The following is a 24,810-nucleotide window of genomic DNA, read 5'->3' as shown; positions in this document are numbered from 1 at the left end:
TTTTTGATGGAAGCGTTTTATACTTCAGATGTACAGAGTGCTACTTTGATCATCATTGGCTTCCAAACCTCTCTTCAGTCACACGTTACCTATGTGTTATTCTATTTCAATTTGTTTTTATTCCCTCATTGTCTTGTAGCCACGGTGTACATTTCCTCAGCTAGCCTTGGTGTATGCTTCTTCCTCCATCTTTCTCTGTAAAACCCCTCCCAGCCTTCCCGCCTCCCTTCCTCCTCCCTCCTTTTACTAATACTGGGGCTTGAACTTAGAGCCTTGCTCTCTTATTTAGCTCTTTTGCTTATGGCTGGTGCTCTTCTGTTTGAGCTACTTCTCCATTTCCAGGTTTTTACTGGTGAATTAGAGATACGAGTCTCCCAGATTTGTCTGCCCAGACTGGTTTTGAACTTCTGTCCTTAGATCTCAGTTTCTTGAGTAGCTGGGATTATAGGTATGAGCTACCAGCCTCTGGATGATCTACCTACATTTTAAGACAGAAATGGGAAAAGATACCTGCACATGAGACCCACTTTGTATCACAGTACAGTGTGTGAAACCTGAGTGCTTTGAACCCTGTGATTTCAGAGCCTGTCACTTGGAAGCAGTGGGCCTCCCTCGTGAAGGCCTCATCGCTTTGCTGTTGGGAAATTTGTTGTGACTTTGAGCCTGCATGTTCACTGGCCAGCTTTCAGGGCTGCTCATCTGGCTGCTCTGAGAGTTGTACAAATTGAAGACACTTTTTTTTTTAATTAGGCAATTATCAAAAGAGGTTTAACAAATAAAGGCTTGGGAGGGAATATGCAAATTTCTGCTTTTCCCTTTTTGAAGACTAAGAAGAGCCAAGTTTTCATATGCTATGATTCGTAACTTGCCATTTAAAATTGATAGAACGTAAGACAGGCCATCTGTGAATCACTTTCCATGAATTTCAGTATGAAGAGCGATTCAGGAGGGTTCCTCTTGGGCACAGTGAGGTACCACTGTTAGTGTCCTACTTGAAAGTTGGTATTCAGAGTCATCAAAGTAGGAATGGAAGGAGATTTATGGAGAGCATGATCAAAACACTTGTGGGTTCAATCTTCCCATTAGGATGGTGATAGAGATGTCACCCTTCTTTGCAGGATGATAAATGTCATGTCTTGGAGTTTGAATTGACAATTTTATATTGGTTCTGTCACTGGCTTATTTCATAATTATGAAAATAAAAGGGTAGCTCAAGCAGAACTCACACCCATTCAAATGGCTTCTTCAAAAGAAATCTCAGTATGTCTATTTACTAATAGCTAGAAAAGGCAAACAATAAAATGTACCTCATTTTAAAATACTATCTCTCAGGTATCTCAGCCATTCTCATGTAGGCTCCTACCTTTCCAGTTTGTTTTGATTCCATTTGATTCTTTTTTGTCTCAAAATGATGCTTCCGAAATGGATTTCATTTGATTGACAGGTTATAACTTTATTTAATGGGTTGTGCTTTGCATATACTCAGTACTTAATAAATGATTTTGGTAGAGCCTGTTGGCATCTGGGATTGTGAAGCATGTTTGATATTGTGTGTTGGGTGTTTGTAACTGATGATCAAGTTTGGAGCTGATCAGCTCAGAGGAGATGACTTTCGACCCTTCACCTAGAAAGGAGGGAGCTGACCACCTGCCTTGTGCTTTTCCATTTGATGCTATGTGGCCTGACCATCTCCAGCTGCTGAGGGTTAGGCCAAGGTAAGAGTAGGCCGTGAAGTCTGAGGGGAAGATTGCTGAGAGGTTGCGAGCTGGTGAGGAGGGGAGAAAGAGATGATGGATTTCAGCTTGCTTGCCTGAGAAAGCTTAGACCGTAGTTCTAATTGCTGCAGGTCTGTTCATCAGCCATGAATGGACAGAATGAATGGAATCATGGATGGAGCTGACTTAGGGGTAAAAAAAAACACAAAAACCCGAAACCCATCACCATTATTCTTTGCTATTATTATTTGCTGGAGAAAGAAACATTCTGCTACAAAACCTTCTCTGTCATCAATAGAGATGACATCTGTCATCAGCAGGAAAAACGCACTTTACTTTTGAGTATGCTTGTCACATGAGGTGCATGCAGGAGTTGGCAGAAAACTTCAAAGTCTGGACAGAATTTCACCAAAATACAATAGACTAGAAGACAGCGATAATTACCTGAATCCTTGAGAGAGGGCTGGATGCATCTTGGGGTGCAATCGTGTCCTCTTGAGGACCAGTCCTATCTTGCTTTGCTGAAACTGGATTCTGGTTTACTTAATTCCTGACCAAAGTGTTGAGACCCTCTTAGTCTTTAAGGAGATAACCTTACATGGGAGGGAGGGGAGAAAGGAGTGGAGGCTCAAGGTAGCTTGACCCATGGATGCCTGTCTTTTGCTGAACTACTTTCATCAAGCGTTTCCCTTCCTGGCCAGTAGAGTAGCTATGGCATGAGCTGCATTGTGCAGTGAGCTGCCCTACAGCGCTTGCCGGGTCTGCACGGTGCTGAGGTCTATTCTGTTGTGGATCCCCTGGCATGGTTTGCCTGTAGGGGTATGCAGGTGGCCCTTGTCTCCGGTCCCACACATGGTTCCTTATCCAGGTTTCATCATCACTAGGCTGCTTCTCTTATGTAAATGAAGTTGAAACTTCTATTCCTTGTGCTATGACTTATGGTCCCCTGAAGGGTGTTGGTTGGGTTAACAGGTGTGTTCATGATAGTTTATAGGTTTTAAGCAGGTGCCTGTCATTTGATTTGATGTCAGTGTGCACACTGTAAATCTCTGACTGTAGTTACGTCGTGCTAGTCGGTGATTTCCTGAGCCATCTGTTTTGCTTGACTTTGCTTTTCTCCCTGCCCTTCTTCCAAGCAGACTTCTAAACAGAGTTTTTAAAAATCATTAAGAACTTGTACTCACCACACTGAATTCTTAGAGAATGGCTGCAAGCTCTGTACTCACTCTTTGTTAGTTTTAGGTCTGTCTGTCTTGTCTGTTTGTCTATGTTTCTCTGTCTCTCCTTGAGAGTTACTGTAAATTTATTTCAGTTGTATAAAAGGGTTTCATTGTGCTGTTTCCATATACATACAATGGACCCCTATCAAATGTATCTCCTTATACCGCCCCACCCCCATCTCCACTCCCTTCTTCTTACCACAATTACAATAGGCTTCATTGTTGTATTTTCATACATGTGTATGAAGAACTTAGACCGTATTCACCCACCCTACACTTTCTCCCTTCACCTTCCCTTACTGGGCTGGTACCCATTCCCAAACAGAAGCTGTTTCAAATTCCTGGCATTCGTGTTTCAGGATTCATTGTGCCTCCAAGTCTTCTCAGTCAGAAGCAACTGCACTTCCTTTCTTTTACCATTGACTTAAATCACAGACATTTATACAAGGATCACACAGTCTTCATTTGATTACAGCACAATTTTATAGTGCAGATGAACCTAATTTTATCATTCTATTATTTTGCCACTTTATCATTTTACCATTCTTTGAAAATATTTTTTTTCCGACTATATATATATATATATATATATATATATATGGACATTGGTTAAAAACCAAACCAAACAAAAAACCAGCTAAGTGCTGGTGGCTCAAGCCTGTAATACTAGCTACTCAGGAGGAGGAGATCTGAGGATCATGGTTCAGAGTCAGCCCAGAAAGGAAAGTCTGTGAGACTCTTATTTTCAATAAACCACCAGAAAACCGGAAGTGGCAAGCGCTAGCCTTGAGCTGAAAAGCTGAGGGACAGTACTCAGGCCCAGAGTTTAAGCCCCATAACTGACAAAACAAAACAAAACTAAAAAACAAAAAAAACCAACAAAACCCCCCAAACCCTTAGCTAATAGAAGAAATCCAGAGACTTTTAACTTTCACTTAACCTCTAATAGTTTTGAAAAGTATGATATTTTCATACATGCACACAAACATATTGACTATATTCACCCACTCTACACCTTCTCCCTTTTCCTACTCCCATTTATTTGTTGTAAACTATTTCTTAAAATGTATTTTCATGTCAACATTCTGTAGTTAACTAGGACATTGTATATAGTGCTCACTGATGTATTCTATGGATTAAAGAATATGTAGAATTTCAAGAACCAAAAAGAATGATACATTTCTATCACTGTTGATACTTGGGAATCATAAGTTAAAAATTCTTGCTTTAAAAATATTGAGTAATATTAAAGTCTTTTTTCTCTTTTTTTCTCTTGATGTTTGGTTTTGCCTTTGTGTTTTTGAGATAAGGTTTTGCTATGTAGCCTAGGCTACTTCTACATGGCTGAGTGATGAGATTACAGATTAATGAAGTTTTAAGTTAACCAATTTAGAGAGAGAGAGAGAGAGAGGCACTATATTTAAGTGTCATTATAAGATCAAGTATTGGACATCCGTTTTGAACTACTCATATGAATTGATAGAGATCCTCAGATCCCCTTTAGAAAAAGGATAGAGCGTATGTTGGTTGGAAACAGAATGTTCTAGAAGCATTCAAAAATTATCTTTTCACTCTGTTTTACACCGAGAGTAGTAACATGATTATTCACAGTGGGTTTGAGTAAGTCCCAAGATAGTACTGTCCTGGTATTTGTGCGGTTTGGACACAGCTAGTCACGGAATCCTGCCTTCTTGATGGCCAGTGGCCTTGATACTGCTTTCCTTCCCATCTGCTTCGCCTCAGGCCAGGTCTGCACTTGGCCTCCTCCTCATGCCTAACACTGAGAGGACAGAGGAGGCCCTGATTCGTCTTCAGGAGGAAAACCCAGGTCCTTCTTCTACCTCACGTGTTCACTGACAGAACAATTCCCCTTTCCCCAAACTCACTCTCTACATGGTGTTTTCGCCTCATTCAATACTTTAGAGAGTTTTGTCTTTTCTACTGCTAATACCACTGCTGCTGAAAACCATGACAAGGGACCAGGAATAATTCCTTTGTTTTCTATCTGAGCAAATATAATGACTTATTATCCAAGGCAGGATTTTGCGTTGATTCATGGTCCCTAGTCAGTGTATGAGCATGGGTATGTGGCCTATCTACAGAGTTTGACAGTTTCTCCAGAGACTCACTCATCCTATGGTTCACCTGTGTGTGCTCCTCGGGTCACCAGTAGATTTATATTCATTTATGATTCAATTATTGTATGCTTGTTTCATCCCATGCTACTGGAATTCTCAGCCATGGCTGTCAGTTACCCTATGTCCTGACAGACTTGTAGACACATGCACTTGTGTGGCAGGATGATCTAGGAAATTACAAATACAGTGTCAGGAGATTACACATGTCAATTCAGATTTTCAGCTTCTTTTGGAAACCTGGAAGTTCTGCCAACAGTGAGCCTCAATTCCCACATGGCCTGGCTTGGCTGGAGCTGTGTGCCGGCTGCCACCTTCGCTCTGCCATCTCCAGCCGGCAGCGTGGCTGCCTCCCCACGCCCCCTCCCGTTGACAGGCCTTGCTCACCTCACCCCCTCTCTTCTTTCTGTGGGTTATGATGACAGTTTATTTCTTTGCTCTGACGCTCTTTGTGCGTGTATCAATTGATACACACACACACACTCTTTGTGTGTGTATCAATACTGGGACTTGAACTCAAGCCATAGTACTCTTAGCCTTTTCACTCAACATTGGTGCTCGACCACTTGAGCCACAATGCCACTTATGGCTTTTTGGTGGGCAATTGGAGATAAGAATCTCACTGACCTTTTTTTTTTCCCACTCTGGCTTTGAACTTCCATCCCTAGATCTCAGTCTTCTGAGTAGCTAGGATTACAGGCATGAGCCACTTGCTCTAACACTTTTAAACCCAGCAGCAATCATACCTAAACAGTAGGAATGAATGTTGGCTCTTCTTGTTAAAATGGTGGGGTTAGAACTGGGTTTAGGAGCATGTAAAGACATAATGGTGGAAAGGGATAGAGAATTGGGGGAAATCAAAGCAGGTCACAGGACAGGAGCAGCACATGTCAACGGGGCTGTATCAGATTGCCTTTACATTTTTTTGGAAGTTAAATGGGACTCAAGCCTTATCTGCCTCCCAAGTTCAAGATTGTCCATTTATATCATTTTGTGTTTACTGGAAAACTGGAAACTCTCTGTTGTGAATGGGACCTGAACTTGACATTTCTGCAGGGCCACACACAAAGGAGGTATTCACCAAATATTTGTCCAGTTCAGTTAGTAAAACGTAATTCTCTCTGTCAGAACAGTCTGTGCAGCTAAGTCTTTGTAAAGAGTAAAAGAAAAATCTAAATAAGAGGTTAACTGTTTAGATGAATCCATTTTAATTTTTATTAAAAGATGACTTCTGACATTTCCAGACTCTTTTCCCAGAGTGACTATTTATAGCCTGAACCACAAAAACACCCGACGTGCTTTAAAGCACTGGGCTAGGAAAATCACATGCTTGAGTTCATTTACATGTGGAATATGTCTGGTTGCTCTTCTTTGGGGGAGTTGTTAAATGCATCCTGCCCCATCCAGTGATTAAATACTTCCTTCCCCATGTGTCATAATTGCACGTCTCTGGGACGTGGCTTCCATCGGATGCAAATCTACATATTGTGCTAATCAGTGAAGACAATCTGTGTGTCCCAACACCAACAATTTGATAGGAGATTGTAATACTTCTGTTACATTTCACATTACAGTTCTCAGGACATTTTTACACGTATTATTTGATCTTTCCAGTACCTTGTAGCTGAAGAGGTGATGTCACCGAGTGGGATTTATTAGGCAGGTAGGTAGGTAGGTAGTTAGGGTCAAGCTGAGCTTAAAACTGAGGCTCCCGATTTTCTGACTCGCAATCACATTGTTGGGAAAAGGCCCAGCTCTTGTGAATGCAGTGAAAAGTTGTGTGTGTGTGTGTGTGTGTGTGTGTGTGTGTGTGTGTGTGTCTATGCAATTGATGGAATTTACCAGGTGGGGACAAAGAGTTTAGGAATTATATCAGTTTTCTCAGTCTACATACTGGACCAGGACTGAACTTGGACACAGAGCCAAAAAATGTTTTAATTGTTAAATAAGTGACTAGAAATACACACTTGGCACTACATTGAGGATGGCTTGCTCCCAAAATGGAAATGCTGATCGATGTCACCCTGTTATAGTAGAGTAAGGAGTGCAGTCTTAGCTGGCCTCTGAGAATACATATCATAGTCAAGTCATAGTACTAGTATGGCCACAGCTTTGTTTGAAGAAATTCAATTTTCCTGGGTACCAGTGGGTCATGACTGTAACTCTAGGTATTCAAGAGGCTGAGATCTAGAGGATCATGGTTTGAAGCTAGCCTGGGCAATAAAGTCTTCATCTAAAAAAGGAAAATCAGCCAAAAAAAAAAAGGCAAGACTGGATATGTGACTTGTGGTAGAGAACCAGCTGAGTGAGCTGAAGGTCCCGAGTTCAAATCCTATTACCAGCAAAAAAAGGGAAACTTAGTTATATCTTTCTGCTTAAAAGATTGATTATTCCTCAGAATTCTCTGCTTCTGTACTTGCCCCCATCCACATTTTAATGGAAAACATGAAACTACTGACTCTGTGTAGGCATAGATGGATTTTTTTCATTTCTCTCTCTTTTTAATTGCAGAGTGGAAAACCACCCATCAATGATATGTTTACAGACCTCAAAGATGGAAGGAAGTTGCTGGATCTTCTAGAAGGTCTCATAGGAGTGTCATTGGTGAGAGGCGTCATCTGTTACTTGAAGACCGACTGTGGGCATTTGAGGTGTAAAGGCTGAAATACAGCCTGGATGGAGCAGTATTTAGGCTTTCTTGAGGCTTCTGTTTTTACTAAAGATAAAATTGCCTTAAATGCTTATTACCTGACCAGGTTTTAATTTTTTTAAAAAAAGAATAGATTTTTAAAGCATAGTGTTACACATGATTGTTACTATAAAGGTGATGTACAGAGGGGTTATAGTTACATAAGTCAGGTAGAGAGTACATTTCTGTTTGGACAATGTCACCCCTACCCTCACTCTCCCAGATTTTCCCTCCTGTCCCCACCCACAAGTTGTGTAGTCCATTTTCAACGTAGTGTCCAGTGAGTACCACTGCTGCATTTGTTCACCCTTTGTCCCTCCATTTCTATGCACATCCTCTTATTCTCCCAAAGACAGATAAATGGAAAAGACAAAAAGAAAAGAAACCAAAAACACCAACAGAGAAAGAACCTCTTGTTTCTATTTCTTGGAGTGCATTTCAATAGATAGTATTTTATATGATCAGATGCACATAGGCATTGTGCCTTTGTGCTCCTCCCCTAAGAGTATCCTCCTTTGGTCTCAAATTCCTGTATAATTTATCATGTCCTGTTGTATTTTAGATCTAGCTTTTGTGCGTGAGAGAAAACACGGGTCCTTTGTCCCTCTGAGCTGGGCTTACCTCACTTAACATGATTTGTTCTAGATAGATCAGCATAGTGTTTTAAATGGTAGAGAGAAGACTGTGGTAGGCAATTTCTTTAAACTGCTTCTTAAAGAGTTGTTAAATCTATGACATCTACTTTTCTTCAAGATTCCAGTATTGGTGTTTGCTTCTTCATCAAATACATCTTTCTTGCTTTACAGTAGTCTGTCCTCCCTGGGTGTGGGCTGGTGGGTAAGGAGGGTGTGGCTGGTGGGCACACACATTTCCACCAGAGGCAGGATGAGGTCTAGGAAGAGTGATGTGCTTGTTGAAGCCTGGGTTTCTGATCTCTCCCCTTTGCCCTCCAGGCCCCTGCTGGTCGAGCTGACTCAGTAGGTCAGTGACATTTCCGCATCAGTCAGTGGGGTAAACTAAAAGCTGACTAGACCACTGTAACTCCAGTGGGGATGTCTTCCTCTGATCGGACTCTGGAAATGTGGCCTGGAGGCTGCGACAGTGCCTGGGGATCCCCTGGTTCTGTGTCCACCCCTGGGCAGGCATAAAAGAACACATGTTTCCTGATCCTTCAATATCCGGGCCAGTTTAGATTAGAAACAGCTCTGTCCTACAGCATGTAGGTAAATTGCTGTACTCATGAGTACAGTTAGATGATACCAGTTGGCGATTTGGCATTCTGTGAGCACTGGCATCCAGGCTGGTGTTCTGAGCGCCTTCAAGCGCTGACCTATTTGTTGTTCTGTGGGCATTTCTAGGTCTGTGTTTGTCAGGCATTAGGTGGGATGCTGGGTTTACTTGTTTTTGTGCTTTTATTTTCCAGCCAAAAGAACGTGGCTCCACAAGAGTGCACGCCTTGAATAACGTGAACAGAGTGCTCCAGGTTCTGCATCAAAACAGTGTAAGCTTCCGAAGTGACCCCGAGGCCCGGCCACCCTCAGTGCCCGCTGTGTGCACTGGCTGCCCTTTGTTCTTGAAGATGTTTTTCTTCGAAGTCCAAACCTCTTCTCTGAATGAACAGTCATGTGCCTTTCTGCTGGCTTTATTGATACATTGTATAAATATACTATCTCTCTCTTATGTAATTTTATTCTTGTGCTGGTATTGGCGCTTGAACTCAGGGCCAGGACAGTGCCCCTGAGCATTGTTTTTGCTCAAGGGGACTGTTAGACCAGTTGATACACAGCTCCATTTTGAGCATTTTGGTGGTTAATTGGAAGATTAAGAGTCTCACAGACGTTCCTGCCCAGGCTGGCTTCATATTGAGAGCCTCAGATCTTAGCCTCCTGAGTAGCTAGGATTACAGGTGTGAGCTACCAGTGATGCATGTCTAAATAATATATTTTTGATATTTCCATTTATCTGATCCCCCTAAAATGAAATCTGTCGTACTACTCATTTAAATAGTTTTGCAAAGGTCCCAAATCAAAAACCTGGAATTCTTGGCAGAAATTATCCTAAAAGTCATTTTTATTTATTTATTTTTATTTTGCTAGGTGGAATTAGTGAATATAGGAGGCACGGACATCGTGGACGGAAACCATAAGCTGACTTTGGGCTTACTGTGGAGCATTATTTTGCACTGGCAGGTGGGAAAATCTCCAATCGCTTCTTGATAGTGTGTTCTTCATGTATTCATTTACTAGGGGGGTCATCATCACAAAGTCCAACAAATGGGTAAGCTTGATCCACAGAAACCCATTGTCTGTCAGTGGAAGAGCCCTGGGCCCAGGTGTCAGCAGGGTTGCGGCTGCTCTAGGAGCTGCCGACCGGAGCATGTCCCTGTCTTTCCACCAGCTGCTGCTGCTGCTTGTTGAACACTCAGGGATCGGATGGCTTGTGATGGTGTCCCGTGTGTTCACACAGCGTTGTCCCTGTGTATGTGCCCTTGAACCTGTCGTAAGGACAGTATGTTTAGCCTCCCTCAGTGATGTGTCCAAAGGCACCATTGTCAGATAAGGCTCTGTTCTGAGATCCTGGGGCTACGTCTGTGCATGTGGATTGGGATGAGCAGAGCTCAGCTCATAAGGGTTTGAAGTGGAAAGGGCTGAGCTGCTCTGGGTTCCTAGCATGGGGAAAATGATCTCCATTTTTCTTATAGTCAATTAGTAAAACTGGCCTACTTCTTGTTTTTGTGGGCCAGTCCTGGGGCTTGACCAGGGTGTTGTCCCTGAGCTTGTTTTGCTCAAGGTTAGTGCTCTACCACTTGAACCTCAGCTCCACTTGGGGCTTTTTTAGTAGTTAGAGATAAAGAGTCTCATGGACTTTCCTGCCCTGGCTGGCTTCAAATTGTATCCTCAGATCTCAGCCTCCTGAGTGACTAGGATTACAGGCATGAGCTACCAATATCTGACAAAACTGATCTAATTTTACACACACACACACACACACACACTCTCTCCCTCTCAAAGCTTACAAGAAGAGTTCAATGAGTTCCCAAATGTCCTTCTTCAGATTCCTTACATGGGAAAGTGCCTGTGTTTCCTTCTGCTCATTCTTTCTTTCTGTCTAAATATTTTTATATCCTCTCTTCACTTTAAGGTGCCATAATACACTTCCTGTGTTTTCTGAAACATAACATTGTAAAAAGCTAGAGGTTGTTGACATACCTGCCATATACTAGTAATGTGAAATGCATATTAATATTTGTGATTATTTTACTATAATGATCATATGCCAATAATCATCAATAATGATTAATCAGGAAAATAACTGAATAAATATAACCTACATGTCTCATAGAGATTTTTTTTTTTTGCCTACTGATACTGATACTGGGCCTTGAACTCTGAGCCTTTTGCTTTTGTTCTTTTTCAGTTTGTGCTTTATTTATTTATTGGAGCAACACGTCTAATTTCAGTTTTCTGTTTTGTTTTTATTTAGAAATTAAGTATTGTTACTACGCAAAGGGGTTACAGTTTCGTAAGTCAGGCAATGAGTACATTTCTCCTTGGACAGTCTCCCCTCTCTTTTCACTCTCTCCCAGTTTTTCCATCCCGTCCCTGCTTACACTGTCAACATATTGTCTACTGGGTAACAATGCTAGTTGTTTTGCTGGTATTCAGAGGTAAGAGTCTCCGGGATTAGTCTGCTCAGGCTGGTTTTGAACTTTAGATATCAGAGTAGTTAGGATTACAGGCACAAACCACTAGTGCCCAGCTTCATGGACATGTTGTCCACTACCCTAATAATACCCTTTATAAAAGAAAAAGAAAATTTAAGCTCACGGGTTATATTCATTTGTCACATCTCTTTGGTTGTCTTTAATCTGGAACAGTTTACCATTTGGGCACTTTTGAAGACTTAGCCACTTGCTTTGCAGAATATCCCTCTGTGTGAATTGGCTATTGTCTCTTTTGGGTTGGCCTCAAACTGTACTCCTCCTGATCTCCACTTCAGAGTAGCTGGTATTTCAGGCATGAGTTACTGTGCCTGGCCCTCCTTTCACATTTTTTTTTTAAACCAACGTTCTATTTGTAGCATAGAACTTCCCTTTCTCTCTTTTTCTCTTTCCTTCCCTTCTACCCTTTCTTCTCCCCTCCACTCATTTATATTTATTAGTGAGTGTCTCATGACCTTTTATAATAGGTTTATTATCTTCTCCTTGTAATTATTCATCTTGATATTGTTTTTGGATGTGGCTTGTAGGTCTGTCTACATTTTCTTAGAGCTACCTTAAAATGTATAGATTAGTTTAGAATAACAGGAAATAACAAGTCCTTGGATATAATTATACTGGTATCTATACTGCTAAAATATAATAATATAATGTAGTGATATACTACTATAAGGAACTTTATTTCATCTTTTCATTTTTGGTTGACAGTTAAGAGTGCTTCTTTCCATTCCCATTTTGTAGAAAATAGAGGTTGGGTTTTCGTCATAGGGGAAGATGCTCATGTGTGAGCAGTGTTCAGGCAGTGTATCTCATGGTTGGCGTGCCGGGGGTTAGGGGGGAGAGGGTTACAGTACGGTGGTGTCTCTTGACTAGGTGAAAGATGTCATGAAGGACATCATGTCAGACCTGCAGCAGACCAACAGTGAGAAAATCCTGCTGAGCTGGGTGCGGCAGACAACCAGGCCCTATAGCCAAGTCAACGTCCTCAACTTCACCACCAGCTGGACCGATGGGCTCGCCTTCAATGCTGTGCTCCACCAACATAAGTGAGACTTTCCTCAGGGCAGAAGGGGAGAGGATGCAGGGCTGTGCAAATACCCATCTCCTTCCTGCCCTTCCTCTGCTCCTCTTCCTCAAAGTCCCTACCCGTCACCCCCGCGCTCCTCTCTGCACTCTTTTGCCAAAACGTGAAAGACAGACATATAGAGACCAACGAGCACCAAATATTTCTTTACAATTTAAATGCCACAGTGCGATGTCCACAATTTCTCCTACATATGTATAAGTTAAGCTGTAAAATATTTCGCATAGTTCAGTCCCACTCCTTCTTCAGCCTTAATTAGCAATGAGTACAAAGGACTGTGTCAATTTTTATTCCTATAGCAAAAGCAAAGCTCTGTAAAGCAAAGCTCTATATTCACTACTGAAAATAGACACATGATCTTCTTAGGAAGCTTAGAAACAGACTCTGGTTTGTATATAAAAAAACCAAAGGTCCAAAAATATTCAGTTTACTGAAATACTTTCTAAGAAGAAACTAAACTCTGAAGCTATATTAAGAGTATTCAGCACAATAAATAAGTACAGTAATACCACCTAGACTGAACCATATGGAATTGCCACTACTTAATTGTTCTTTTGGTTTGGTATTATTGGACAGAGGTGTTTTTTTTTTTATTAAGTTAGCTTCCTGACTTTTGGGATTACAGGTATCTACTACCACACCTAGTCATATTTGACTGTCTGTGATATTTGAAACAGTAGTTTCAGATAGTTCATCCTGGCTGAATAATGAGTTAAAGAATAGCCCCATTATATAAGAAAATCTGATAAACAACTGAGTTGATGGTGCAGATTAACAGATGGTCTTGGATAATTGGTTATCTCTATGTAAGAAGTGAAGTTGATCTTTTCCACATCATACCCAAAAAAATAAATTCTTGGGTCTTGTGTTCTTCTAGAGGGAGGCCAACATTAATAGAGAACTGAGTACATAGATTGTATATAGAACTGGTAGCTAGCAGAAGGCAAAAGGGAAGGAGGACCCTTACATATATGGGTGGCTACAGTGGCCTGAGTGGTGGAGCAATGGGTGATTAAGTTAAGGAGGAAATGGTGCAATCAGGACTGAGGGAGGCACTCAGTCCCAGAAGGTGGGTAAGTCTCAGATGCGAGAACACAGTGCAGAGAAAATGACCAACTTCCAGTCAAAGCCATCATAATATGCAAGGGGAGGGATGAAAAGAAAGTAAGATGGCAATAAAAGTCTAGGTCATAGTGCTTTGCAGGGGGATAATTAAAGAGAAACCCTCCTGGGACCTTTGTTTGAGCAATGTCTTCTAATTAGAGCTGGATTTTTTTTTTTTTAAATTCTGTTAGTTTTGGTCTTTTTTTTTGCAGGGCAGAGAAAGGGAGAAAACCAGACTGGCCTTGAACTTGCGATCCTCCTGCCTCAGCTCCTGATTTGCTGGGGGTCTCTAGCCCACTGATCTTTAATTGGAGATTTTATTCTGTTCACATTGATTGGGATAATTGATGTGTTTATTTAGGTTCATTTTTACCACTTAGTGTATGCTAAGAGTTAGAGTATTTCCCTTAGTCTTCCTGTATTTTTTTCCTTTCTTTTTTTCGTTTGAATAGAGTCTCCCTATCTTTTTTATTTTACTGTTTTGGGAAATATAGTCAGAGGTTATAATGCCTACCCCAAAATCTGAGTCAGCGTGTTTAACATAAGAATCTTACAATGTGGTACCTCTTATTTTTATGGTTTTCAATTACTTTTCAAATAATATATGTTTGACCAACTTTTGGAATATAAAAATATTTCACTTAAGGAAAAACCTCACAAAAGAATCCCAACTTGGAATCTATTAGATGGTATCAATTCCTACCTTGGTTCTTTCTTCATTAAATTTTGTTTGCCTATTGATTTTAGACCTGATCTCTTCAGCTGGGACAGAGTTGTCCAAATGACCCCTATTGAGAGACTTGAACATGCTTTCAGCCAAGCCCAGATGTATTTGGGAATTGAAAAGCTGTTAGATCCTGAAGGTATTGTTCACCCTTTCCTTGGGAACTTGATTTTTGCATTGCGGTTTCAAATTCATGAAGGCGGTATTGCTTATCTCTTCTAGAATGCATTATAGGAATTGACTTTTTCCCTTTTGACATGTAGGTGTAAGCTGTTTGTTGCAAACAATGTTTGAGTGCTTTTGTATTTAGCCATCTGTAGGATCTTTTAGACAGAAATTCAGTTACTTCATTGTATACTCATATGTATCAATTGAGATTTGTGTTTTAGAACAATACTTTATTAGCAAGCAGTTCAGGGTTTGGTTTAGAATTATGTATATTATGTATGACTTGTGTTATAAGGTTGAGTTCTAGACTTACTTTTGTACTGTAAATAAGGTCTATTCATTGATTAAAGTTATTAAAAAATTTTTTTGCACTGGATTTTGAACTCAAGGCCCCATACTTGCTAGGCAGATGCTCTCCCACTTGTACCTGCATGTCCAGCCCTGTTTTTTGCTGGTTGTTTTTGAGATAGGGTCTTTCAGACGTTTCAGACAGGGCTGACCTGGAGCCTCTGTCCTACTACGTTCAGGCATGAATGGCTTGTGCTTGGCTTGTACCATTATTTTATGCTATAATATTTCTACTTCGTCTTTGAGATTTTGTTTTTCTTGGAAGACTAGGGATCAAACCCAGAGCTTCATGCAGGCTAGGCCATGCTATCACTGAGGAAACTTTTTCAGAAGGTTTTTTGTTGTTGTTTTGTTTGAGATTGTGTCTCATTAGTTACCTCAGGCGGTCCTCAAATAATAATCCTGCCTCAGCCTCCCAAGTGTTGGGATTATAAATATGTTCTGCTGTGTTTGGCTTAGGTAAGATTTATTTTTGTGTGTGCCACTCCTGGGCTTAAACAAAGGGCCTTGGCACTGTCCTTGAGCTCATTTATACCCAACTAGTGCTCTAGCTCTTGAGCCACAGCTCCACTTCTGGCTTTTTGGTAGTTTATTGGAGATAAGTCTTACAGATATTTTTTTACCTCAAACTGCAACCTCAGATCTCAGCCTCCTGACTAGCTGGGAATATAGGTATGAGATACTGGATCCTGGTTAGCCCAGGTAAGCTTTTTAAGAAATGGATACTGAATGAAAAAAGTAAACAGTCTTCTCCAACTTTTCTCATAATATATGATGTGACACAGCAATTTACTGTAACATGGTATTATAGAGATTCATTAGGTATTGTTTATGGTTAAGAAGGAGACCTATATTATAACCTAATATTGAAGTGTTCACATATTTTGGACATTTAATTTAAGTTGCTTCTTGCTTTCTTCCATTTTTAGATATTGCTGTGCAGCTTCCTGACAAGAAATCGATAATCATGTATTTAACGTCATTGTTTGAGGTGCTACCTCAGCAAATCAGCATAGATGCCATCCGTGAGGTTGAGACTCTCCCAAGGAAGTACAAGAGAGAGTGTGAGGAGGAAGACATTCATCTACAGGTACTGGCGCCTTTATGTGACACTGCTTGACACCTGCCACGTTTCTTTTCTCACAGGGACCAGAGCACAATATTTCCACGGAGTGTGTGTGTGTGTGTGTGGGGGGGGGAAAGGTGGCATATCTTGAGTTTTCCATGTATATGACTTTTAGATGCTATTTTTCAGTTAGCCTGCTGTATGTCAATAGAAAGTAGGTCACATGTGTGTCAATAGAAAGTCGTAACTAACGTTATTCAAAAGGAAATACATTACTTCACATACCTGGGGTGGATTTAGGGTCTGGGGCTATTAACCATGCTTTTGCATGACCTGAATCAGGCCACCACTCTCTCATGCCCTGGCTGCCATCTTTGACACCCTTGTCAGGTGCTCAAGGTGATTTTGCTCCTGTCAGTTTTAGGTTTCCTCTTTTTTTTTTTTTTGTCTTTTGGGCCACTAATAAGTATTTTTCCCATTTTTCCCAGGCCTAGTGGCTTACACCTGTAATCCTAGCTATCCTTAATGTAAAGAAGGATTTGTCATCCTTGCAGTGGGCTTCTGGGGAAAAGGAGTCAGAGTGAAAGGGTCTTTTGATAGACTTGAGCAGTTAAGACATGTGAACATGTCTTTTATGGTTGTCTGTTCACTTATATACATGTGAAAAGTTCTGTTTAAAACTTGTGGGGTGAGAGTTGGATGTGGAGAGCGTAGGCAGGTTTTAAAGGAGCTTTGCTCTGATCAGGAACGGAAGAGCAAGAGTCACAATAGGTGTGCTTTGTGCATGGAAATATCCAAATAAAAACTCAGCTGCTTGAAAAGAGTCTGAGAGAGGTCTATTCCGTGAGCATTCCATGAGAAAGCAAGAAAGGAAAAGAGGAAGAAAGGAAGGAAGAGAGAGAGAAAAAAAAAGAAGAGAAAGGGACAGAAATAAAGGAGTAAAAGAAAGGGGGAAAGAGAGGAAAACCATACTGAGGAAGTAATTGACCTAGGGACCGTTTTCTCAAAAAAGAAAATGTACTAAAACCAAAGCACTAAGTACCTCAGGTTGTATATGTGGCTAAACACACAGGGTGGTAAGCAAGGGGTTACAAATGAACTTGCTGTGGAGAGCACTGGTAGTATCATTCTTTAAAAAGACTAAGTCAAAGCCCAACAAAATAAGGACTAGAAAATGGGTTTTGCAAAGAGATGTGGGTGATGCCAAAGGGTAGAAAAATGAAGGGGGTGGGGGGAGGATGCAAGCAATAGTTCATTGTATACACCACAGAATTGAGAACTATAAGGGAAGTGGTGGATCGAAGGGGGGTGAATGTGTTGAAGGCTGACACAGCTCAAGATGCATTGTACACATGGACTTCTTTGTTAAATGGCAGTAAAATCAATACATAAAACCTCAAATTAAGGTAAGTAAGGGAAGGGGTGGGTTCGGAAGGGGTGGATGAGAATGTGGAAAGGGGTGACATCGATTAAGATGCACTGTATTCATAAACTGTTTTTGTACAGGTCCTTAAAGATAATAAAAAATATTAAAAAGAATGTAATGGCAAAATGCATGTCAGATTCAGTGAGACCATTTTAAGCAGGGGTCAAAGCAGAGTGCTGGTCTCTCTTTCTTTCTGTAAATTACATCCATTGTTCAAGATCCAACACATTTCCGCTCCTCTGTGAAATCCTCTTGCTGCTTTCACCCTGGGTACTTTCAGATGACAGTCCTTGGTGACAGCCCAGGATTCCTAGCTTGGCAGAGAGTTGTGTCTTTTTGTTCAGCAATTCATTTGTGTTCCAATTCTCTCTCCAGCTCTGTCAGAATCTCTGAGGCTGAAATGATGTTGCTGTCCGTGTGCATGGAATAAACACTCCCAATTCTTTCCCTGTATCTCTTGTCCTGAGAACATGAGGTGGTGGTACACACCGTGTGTTCTTGATCTGCACCTTGCATCTTGGTGACAGTTGGTTCTGTTTTTATAGGACACATCGCTGGTGGGGGAGCACTCCACCAGTCCCCTAGCCGAGACCCCCCGCACGGTCACTGAGGTGGACATGGATCTGGACAGCTATCAGATAGCCCTGGAAGAAGTGCTCACCTGGCTGTTGTCTGCTGAGGACACTTTCCAGGAGCAGGATGACATTTCCGACGATGTAGAAGAGGTCAAAGACCAGTTTGCCACCCATGAAGTAAATATCTGTCGTGGATGAGCGAGATCTAGCAGCCCCGATCTGTGAGCTGTAGGCTCCTTGCCTTCAGCAAGGGTTTCCACTTGCATTTTTGGTGGTTGTGGTTGTTGTTTTGAACTCTATCCGCCAAAAGGTCATGAAGTATTTTAGTTGTGATGTTCAAAGAGGGCTTTGTTAGGAAATTGTTGTTGGTGACTCAGTGCATCACAGTCAGATTTCAGATGTTAATCCTCCGGTAACGTGGGTATTTTATAGAACCACTGACAGAAATCAGTGCTCAGCTCTGCCCATTTGTCAAGCGTATTACCATAGGGAGGAAGCAGAATGACTAATGAAAATAGCAAATCTTTTTTTGATCTTGAGTGTTTTCCAGGAAGTGATTATTTTCATTTTTTTATATGTTATTAAGCAAATGTCATACTCAGGGTTCCTATATAATTTTATGTAATGAGTGTTGCTTGCTATTTTGAAGATTGTGTTATATTGCAGGGTAGTGATTTTGAATATGTGGAGAATAGCTATGCAGTTCTTTGTGTAGTGGTGGTGGATGTGGTAAAAGGGGTTTTGGGGATTGAACTCAGGGCTTTGCGCTTACTAGGTGGGTACTCTTGTCACTCCAAACACACCACCAGCTACTTGTTGCGTTGGCTGTTGTCAAGGTAGGGTCTTGCTTTTTGCCCGAGCCAGACTGGGATGTGGTCTTCCTGTTTTTGCTTCCCCATTTTTTTTTTTTTTTTGCTAGGTATGACAGGTGCATGCCACCATGCCCAGCCATTGGCTGAGATAGAGTCTCCTTAACTTTCCTTTGCCTGTACTGTCCTTGAACCAGAATCCCAGATCTCCATCTCCCAAGTAACTAGGATTCTATGCTTACCACTGTGCCTGGCCTGGTTAAGTTTTCGTATAGGTAGGAAAGTTCTTGACACATCTTATATGCTATTTTGGATCCAAAAGAATAATAATATCCCATAAACAGTTCCTCTTACATGAATACGGTATTTTTCTTTATTATATTTGTTCCTGATTTCACGTTCATGATCTCTTAGTAGCAGCAGCAGCACTTTTAGGAAACAAATATTATACATTTTAAGAAGCAAGTATGATAGCCTCATTCTCCTTGATGTATTTTTCTGTTGACTTACACTGGTGCTTATTCTTACAAACATTGCATCCAAGAGTACTTGATGGTTCCTCTACTAGGCTACTTTCTTCAAGGCATTGATATTTCAGTTGCGCACTAGTAATATCTCGAGTTAGCAGCCCATTCACCAATCAACATGATGTACTTGCTAGATGTCTTTTTTTTTTCCCTTCTAAAATTGACTTACAACAGTTACCTGGGGGCAATTTCATCATTACGTCTGCACACTTGTTAGGCTTTTATGATGGAGCTGACCGCACACCAGAGCAGCGTGGGCAGCGTCCTGCAGGCAGGAAATCAGCTGATCACACAAGGCACTCTGTCGGATGAAGAAGAGTTTGAGATTCAGGAACAGATGACCCTGCTGAATGCCCGATGGGAGGCGCTCAGGGTGGAGAGCATGGAGCGGCAGTCCCGGTGAGTGGCACCCTCACCCGGGTAGAACTAGCCTGGTGACATTCTCTGTTCTGTGTGTCACAGTGCTGGAATTCGACACCATCCTCATCTGCCAAGTTAAAAGGTCAGAGTTGTGAAATGGAAGTGGGTGCAAAGGGGAGAGGCATTTCACACGGACAGGAACCCGTGCAACCTGGCAGTTGGACTAACGTTGGCAAAGCTAACTGAATATGAGGATGGGATCATGTAATGTGGACCTGTTATCCAGTGTCTTTCTGTGGTCCATTTGATTTCATGCGTTGTGTGTGATACAGTCCGTTACTGTTTGCACTTATTTAATAAGCAGGAATTCCTGATTGAACAAACAAGGCATCAGAGATGAATGCAGGTTGTTGTTACATTCTGTGATTGCATTGTGTGGACTGAAAGATTTTGTTTTTCTGGGTTCTGTACTTACAGACTACATGCTATTTACGTAGTCTCTCAGGGCTGTGTTCCTTGTTCTGTCTCTCTGATACCTGGGCAAGGGAACCAGAGGTGGGAACATTGCTCTGTCCCTTACTTGCTTCCCTTGCCAGGCTACACGACGTGTTGATGGATCTGCAAAAGAAGCAGCTGCAGCAGCTCTCGGCCTGGTTAACCCTCACCGAAGATCGCATCCAGAAGATGGAAAGCCGTCCCCTTGAGGATGACTTACCATCCCTGCAAAAGCTGCTTGAAGAGCACAAAGTAAATCTACCTTCTGTTTCTTCCCTACCTTCTCTGATGTGAAAGAGCAGCCATTAGCATCCCCAGGGCCCATGGCTTCTATCAGTGTGGAGTTGTCCTAGCATGGAGTTCATGTGGGGATTTCACTTTTCTGAGCCAGGGATGACAGCACAGGTACAGAAAACCACTTTATGTAGGTGTGCACGGTTTTCTTGTGAACGTGCATAGCTTGCATTAGGTTGGACTTGCCAGTCGTTGAGAAAAACCTAGATGTTGGTCCCAGGTATGGGTTAAGAAGGTAATCCTGAGATGAACCTATTCCATTTTTTTTTTTTTTTAAGGCAAATCCTCTGTTCCTTTTCTGAAGGAACAGAAGGACTTTGGGTGAGGTGGGATTTGAAGGATATTTTAATTGGTTCACAAACATTTCACAGATTTCATAGTTATGATAAGCAAAAGTAGTGTAAAATAACTTCTGTAGATTAAAGACTTTATTGATCAATGAAACATCTATATAATGGATTAATAAAGCATTAGGGCTACATTAAACATTATTCAATAGGCATTTCACACCACTGTTGATAGTGCTTAAACAAATTACCTCTCCGCGGGTGTCTGATGACTGTACTTTCCCTACCGAAGAGGGAAGGAAAGGCCTCCATATGTCTTTAATTGCTTTCTTGAGTAGCTAATTAAAATAGCTTCTGCATAGCAGATAGACTTCTAGTGTCTGTTTCTTTATACTGGACCAGCTACATCTCTGGTTCAGTATATTTGGAGTTTCTTACTCACTAATTCTCCCTGTATTTTTTTTTTTTTTGGTCTTAATTCCTAGTCTAGACCACCCCCCTTGCTCTTTTATGATTTGGTGGGGGAAAGACGGAATACAAATGATGACAAACCATTTGCGATCTGCTATCAGCTTTGAATTTTCACACTGCTTGGGTTCATACCGAGATGTAAAGATGTATAACAGGCTTGTTCCATTACTAGAACACTTAGGATAATGATTGGAAATTTAAATATGGTGCCTCATTAGCTGCCCTTAATGACTATTGACAGTGGAGTGGATTTTAAAAAGGTAAATGTGTTAGGGTAGACATAACACTTTTAACTTATTTTTTTTTCTCTATAGAGTTTGCAAAATGATCTTGAGGCTGAGCAGGTAAAGGTAAATTCCCTGACTCACATGGTGGTCATAGTTGATGAAAACAGTGGCGAGAGTGCTACGGCTATTCTGGAAGACCAGCTGCAGGTAAGAGCCTGTGTTGCAAGGGCCGCTGAGGGCAGCAGGCTTTATGATCAGCCCCGTTGTTTACCCAGGATAGAAGGAAAACCTACTGTGCTATTCAGCTTTCCATTATCATAACCAAATACCAGACACAGGCTACGTTATAAGGAAGAGAGGCTTGTTTAGCTGAGTTTTGGAGGCCTATTTAGTTCAATATGGAATAGGCGCTGGTTGAGGCTCCTCGTTGGCTGCATTCCATCATTGCGGGAGCACACATAGGTCTACCTGTGTAGTGTCTGTCCTTCTCCCTACAAAGACTGTGTTCAGTCAGGGTGGCGCCACTCTAATGGCTTAATCTCTAGACCTGTGCAGATAGCCTGCTCCTACACACCATAATCACATTAAGTTTCTACCTTCTTTATAAACTCCTACATGATTTGGAAGACAAACCATCACATCCGTCCTTGACTGTACTTCCCATGTGGAGTTGTGCAGCATGTGGGGTTTAGGAGTACCCAGGTAGGGCTCCCTTACTTCGGCTCTTGCGGTGAGTGGACGGGGGTAGTTGGACAGCTTCCCGTGTGTAGTATTAACACAGGAAGTGAGTGCAACTTGGCTCATGGCATCATGGGGAGAATTTGTGAAAATGTAGATTCCAGTCCTGAGAAGATTTGAATCTCTGCTGCGAGGAAAGGTTGGACAGTGGGTGTACATTGTGAAGAAAATATAGATGCTTATTAGAATTTGGGAATTTTGGCCATGTAGGATTTGATATCCTGTTTGTTTGGTAGATTCACACATGGATTTCCATAGTTTTGGGAGGCATAATAAATTGCTCTTCCTCCTCCTCCTCCTCCTCTTCTTCCTTCCTTCCTTCTTCCCTTCCTCTTCCTCCCCTTCCTTCATCCACAAAGCAATAGTATTTCTATTTTTCTTTTTTTTTCTTGTCTTTCAAATATGGCCTCACATTTTTGCCCAGGCTAATCTGGACCTGATTCTCCTATTATGTCTCTTACATAGCTAGAGTGACAATTGCACCATTGTGCCCAGCTGATTTGTTGAGATCAGGTTTCATTAACTTTTTGCCGTGATTGTCCTCTTCACTTTCTCATAGGTAGCTGGGATTGCGGGTAGGGGTACCATCTACATAAAGAGATGTATTGGTATTTCATTTAATAGTGCTTGGATTACCTATTAGGACATTGCCAATTCTTTAATAATGTAACTTCACCATATGAAATTCCTTTTTATTTGTAATATTTAAAGTTGGCCTATGGCTTTGAGACTTCCCTGAAGTCGTAGTGTGTAGGTGTATCAATGATATGCGAGGTAGCTACTCATGTCTTGAATATTTAGTAGTGAGGAAACAAGTTGAAAAGTGAAAGGATCTCCTAAGATGACAGTGAGTTATGCTGAGATGTGGCTGGAGACTTGCCTGCTGGCTTTGTATTCTCTCCATTGTATGTTCTGAAAAGCTTATGCCATATCAAAACAGTACAATTAACTAACTCATGTTCTCAAGTAAGAAAGTGGAAGGACATTTTATCATTTGTTAAGCATTTATAAAATCAAAATACAATTTTTATTTTGGGAGGATTATGAGTTTTAAAAGTTAAATAGATTTCTTTGTCCAGTATGCAGGGTGTGCTCTGGATCATCCTGTAATGTAAACCAAGCAAATCATTAAACATTTTATTGTTTTATAGTAATCAAACACATTCTCACACTGAAGACATAGTGATTGTAAGGTTGGACATTTTTCCTAATTAGGTTACTACGAACAAAAGCATTCTCAGTATGTATTGTGTTTTTGTTTTAACTTGTCTTTGCAGTTCAGGGGTTTGAGCTCAGGGTCTTGGATCTACTAGACAGGCACTCTACTACTTTATGGGTCCATTTTTGCAGTGGCTGTTTTTGAGATAGTGTCTTGTTTTATGCTGTGCCAGCCTGGATGACTGTCTTCCATTCGTGCTTTCCTTTGTCGTGGGGTGACAGGTGCAGGCACCATTGCACCCAGACCTTGTGCTTCCCCATAGCTTGGGTGACTGAGGCAGGTCACGCCACCCAGCCGTGGACTGAGATGGTGTGATGCAAGCTTTTATGCCTGGGCTGGCCTCCAACTATGATCAGCTGGCTGTGGGTCACGCTTCCCAAGTAGCTAAGATTCTAGGCTTGGATAACCACAGCTGACTACTTGCTTTATTCTGAAAGATAATTATAACCAGAATAATTTGAAGTACAAATGAATTAGAGACTTTTGCTGTATTTCGCAATGTACATAAAAACGTGACATTCTTGAATAACAATAGAGAAATGGGAGGTGCATGGTAGATCGCCTTTCTCCTGATAGGTATAAGTTCCAGTTGTGTTGCTCGGTAGCTCAGAAAAGTGAAATGAGTTAATGAGTCAATTCTGTGGAAATTAGGTGTTCTCATCTGTATATTTATTAAATTAGCCTGCATAATTTTTAAAGTCAACTTTTATAACACTTTTGTATACACTGCTTCTTTTAAATAAAGAGCAGTGGACTTGTGAGCTAGTCCCTCCTTGGGCTGTGCTGACAAAGGCTGGCTTCCTCCTTTCCTAGAAACTCGGAGAGCGCTGGACAGCTGTGTGCCGGTGGACTGAAGAACGCTGGAACAGGTTACAAGAAATCAATATATTGTGGCAGGAATTATTGGAAGAACAGGTATGAAACCCTGTTATCCTCAGGGACAAAGATAGAATGAAAAATAGCTCATCTTTTATTATAACACTAGAATGAGGTTGTCTTCTTTGAGAGGAAAATATATAATAATAATAATTATTAATATTATTAATTGTGCGTGCGTGCATGTGTGTGCCAAGATTAAGGCTTGAACTTAGGGCTGAGGCTCTGTTCCTTAACTTTCTTACTGGTATTCTAACACTTGAGCTACAGCTCTGCTCCCAGTGTTTTGGTGGTTAACTGGGGCTATGAGTCTCATAGACTTTCCTTTCTGGCTTGGATTTAAAACAAGGCCCTCAGAACACAGCCATTTAACTAGCTAGGATTACAGCTGTGAGCCACTGGTGCCCGGATGTTTATTATTTTAAAAATCAGATTTCTATCTATTTTGCAATCAGTTGTGCAGCCATAAAGATCATGTCATATAACTCCTTGTTAGTAATATTTAATTTGATCAGTGTTCATTATTCAAAGTCTT

General features: G+C 41.2%; 1 protein-coding gene across 1 annotated transcript in view; it reads left to right on the top strand.

Moving 5' to 3' along the window:
* Utrn (utrophin) overlaps positions 1 to 24,810 on the top strand; it is a 425,608-nt gene that overhangs the window by 99,479 nt on the left and 301,319 nt on the right. The window contains exons 4-14 of the mRNA XM_013026944.1: positions 7,582 to 7,674; positions 9,183 to 9,260; positions 9,856 to 9,948; positions 12,351 to 12,523; positions 14,413 to 14,528; positions 15,835 to 15,995; positions 17,943 to 18,149; positions 19,526 to 19,707; positions 20,265 to 20,415; positions 21,530 to 21,649; positions 24,213 to 24,314. Coding sequence (XP_012882398.1) covers positions 7,582 to 7,674; positions 9,183 to 9,260; positions 9,856 to 9,948; positions 12,351 to 12,523; positions 14,413 to 14,528; positions 15,835 to 15,995; positions 17,943 to 18,149; positions 19,526 to 19,707; positions 20,265 to 20,415; positions 21,530 to 21,649; positions 24,213 to 24,314 — 1,476 coding nt within the window. The remainder of the gene's footprint in view (positions 1 to 7,581; positions 7,675 to 9,182; positions 9,261 to 9,855; positions 9,949 to 12,350; positions 12,524 to 14,412; positions 14,529 to 15,834; positions 15,996 to 17,942; positions 18,150 to 19,525; positions 19,708 to 20,264; positions 20,416 to 21,529; positions 21,650 to 24,212; positions 24,315 to 24,810) is intronic.

The sequence above is a fragment of the Dipodomys ordii genome, unplaced genomic scaffold (genome assembly GCF_000151885.1).
Source record: "Dipodomys ordii isolate 6190 unplaced genomic scaffold, Dord_2.0 Scaffold98, whole genome shotgun sequence".
NCBI lineage: Eukaryota > Metazoa > Chordata > Mammalia > Rodentia > Heteromyidae > Dipodomys > Dipodomys ordii.
Note: the sequence above shows the minus strand (reverse complement) of the source record. Positions and strands in the feature narration are given on the sequence as shown.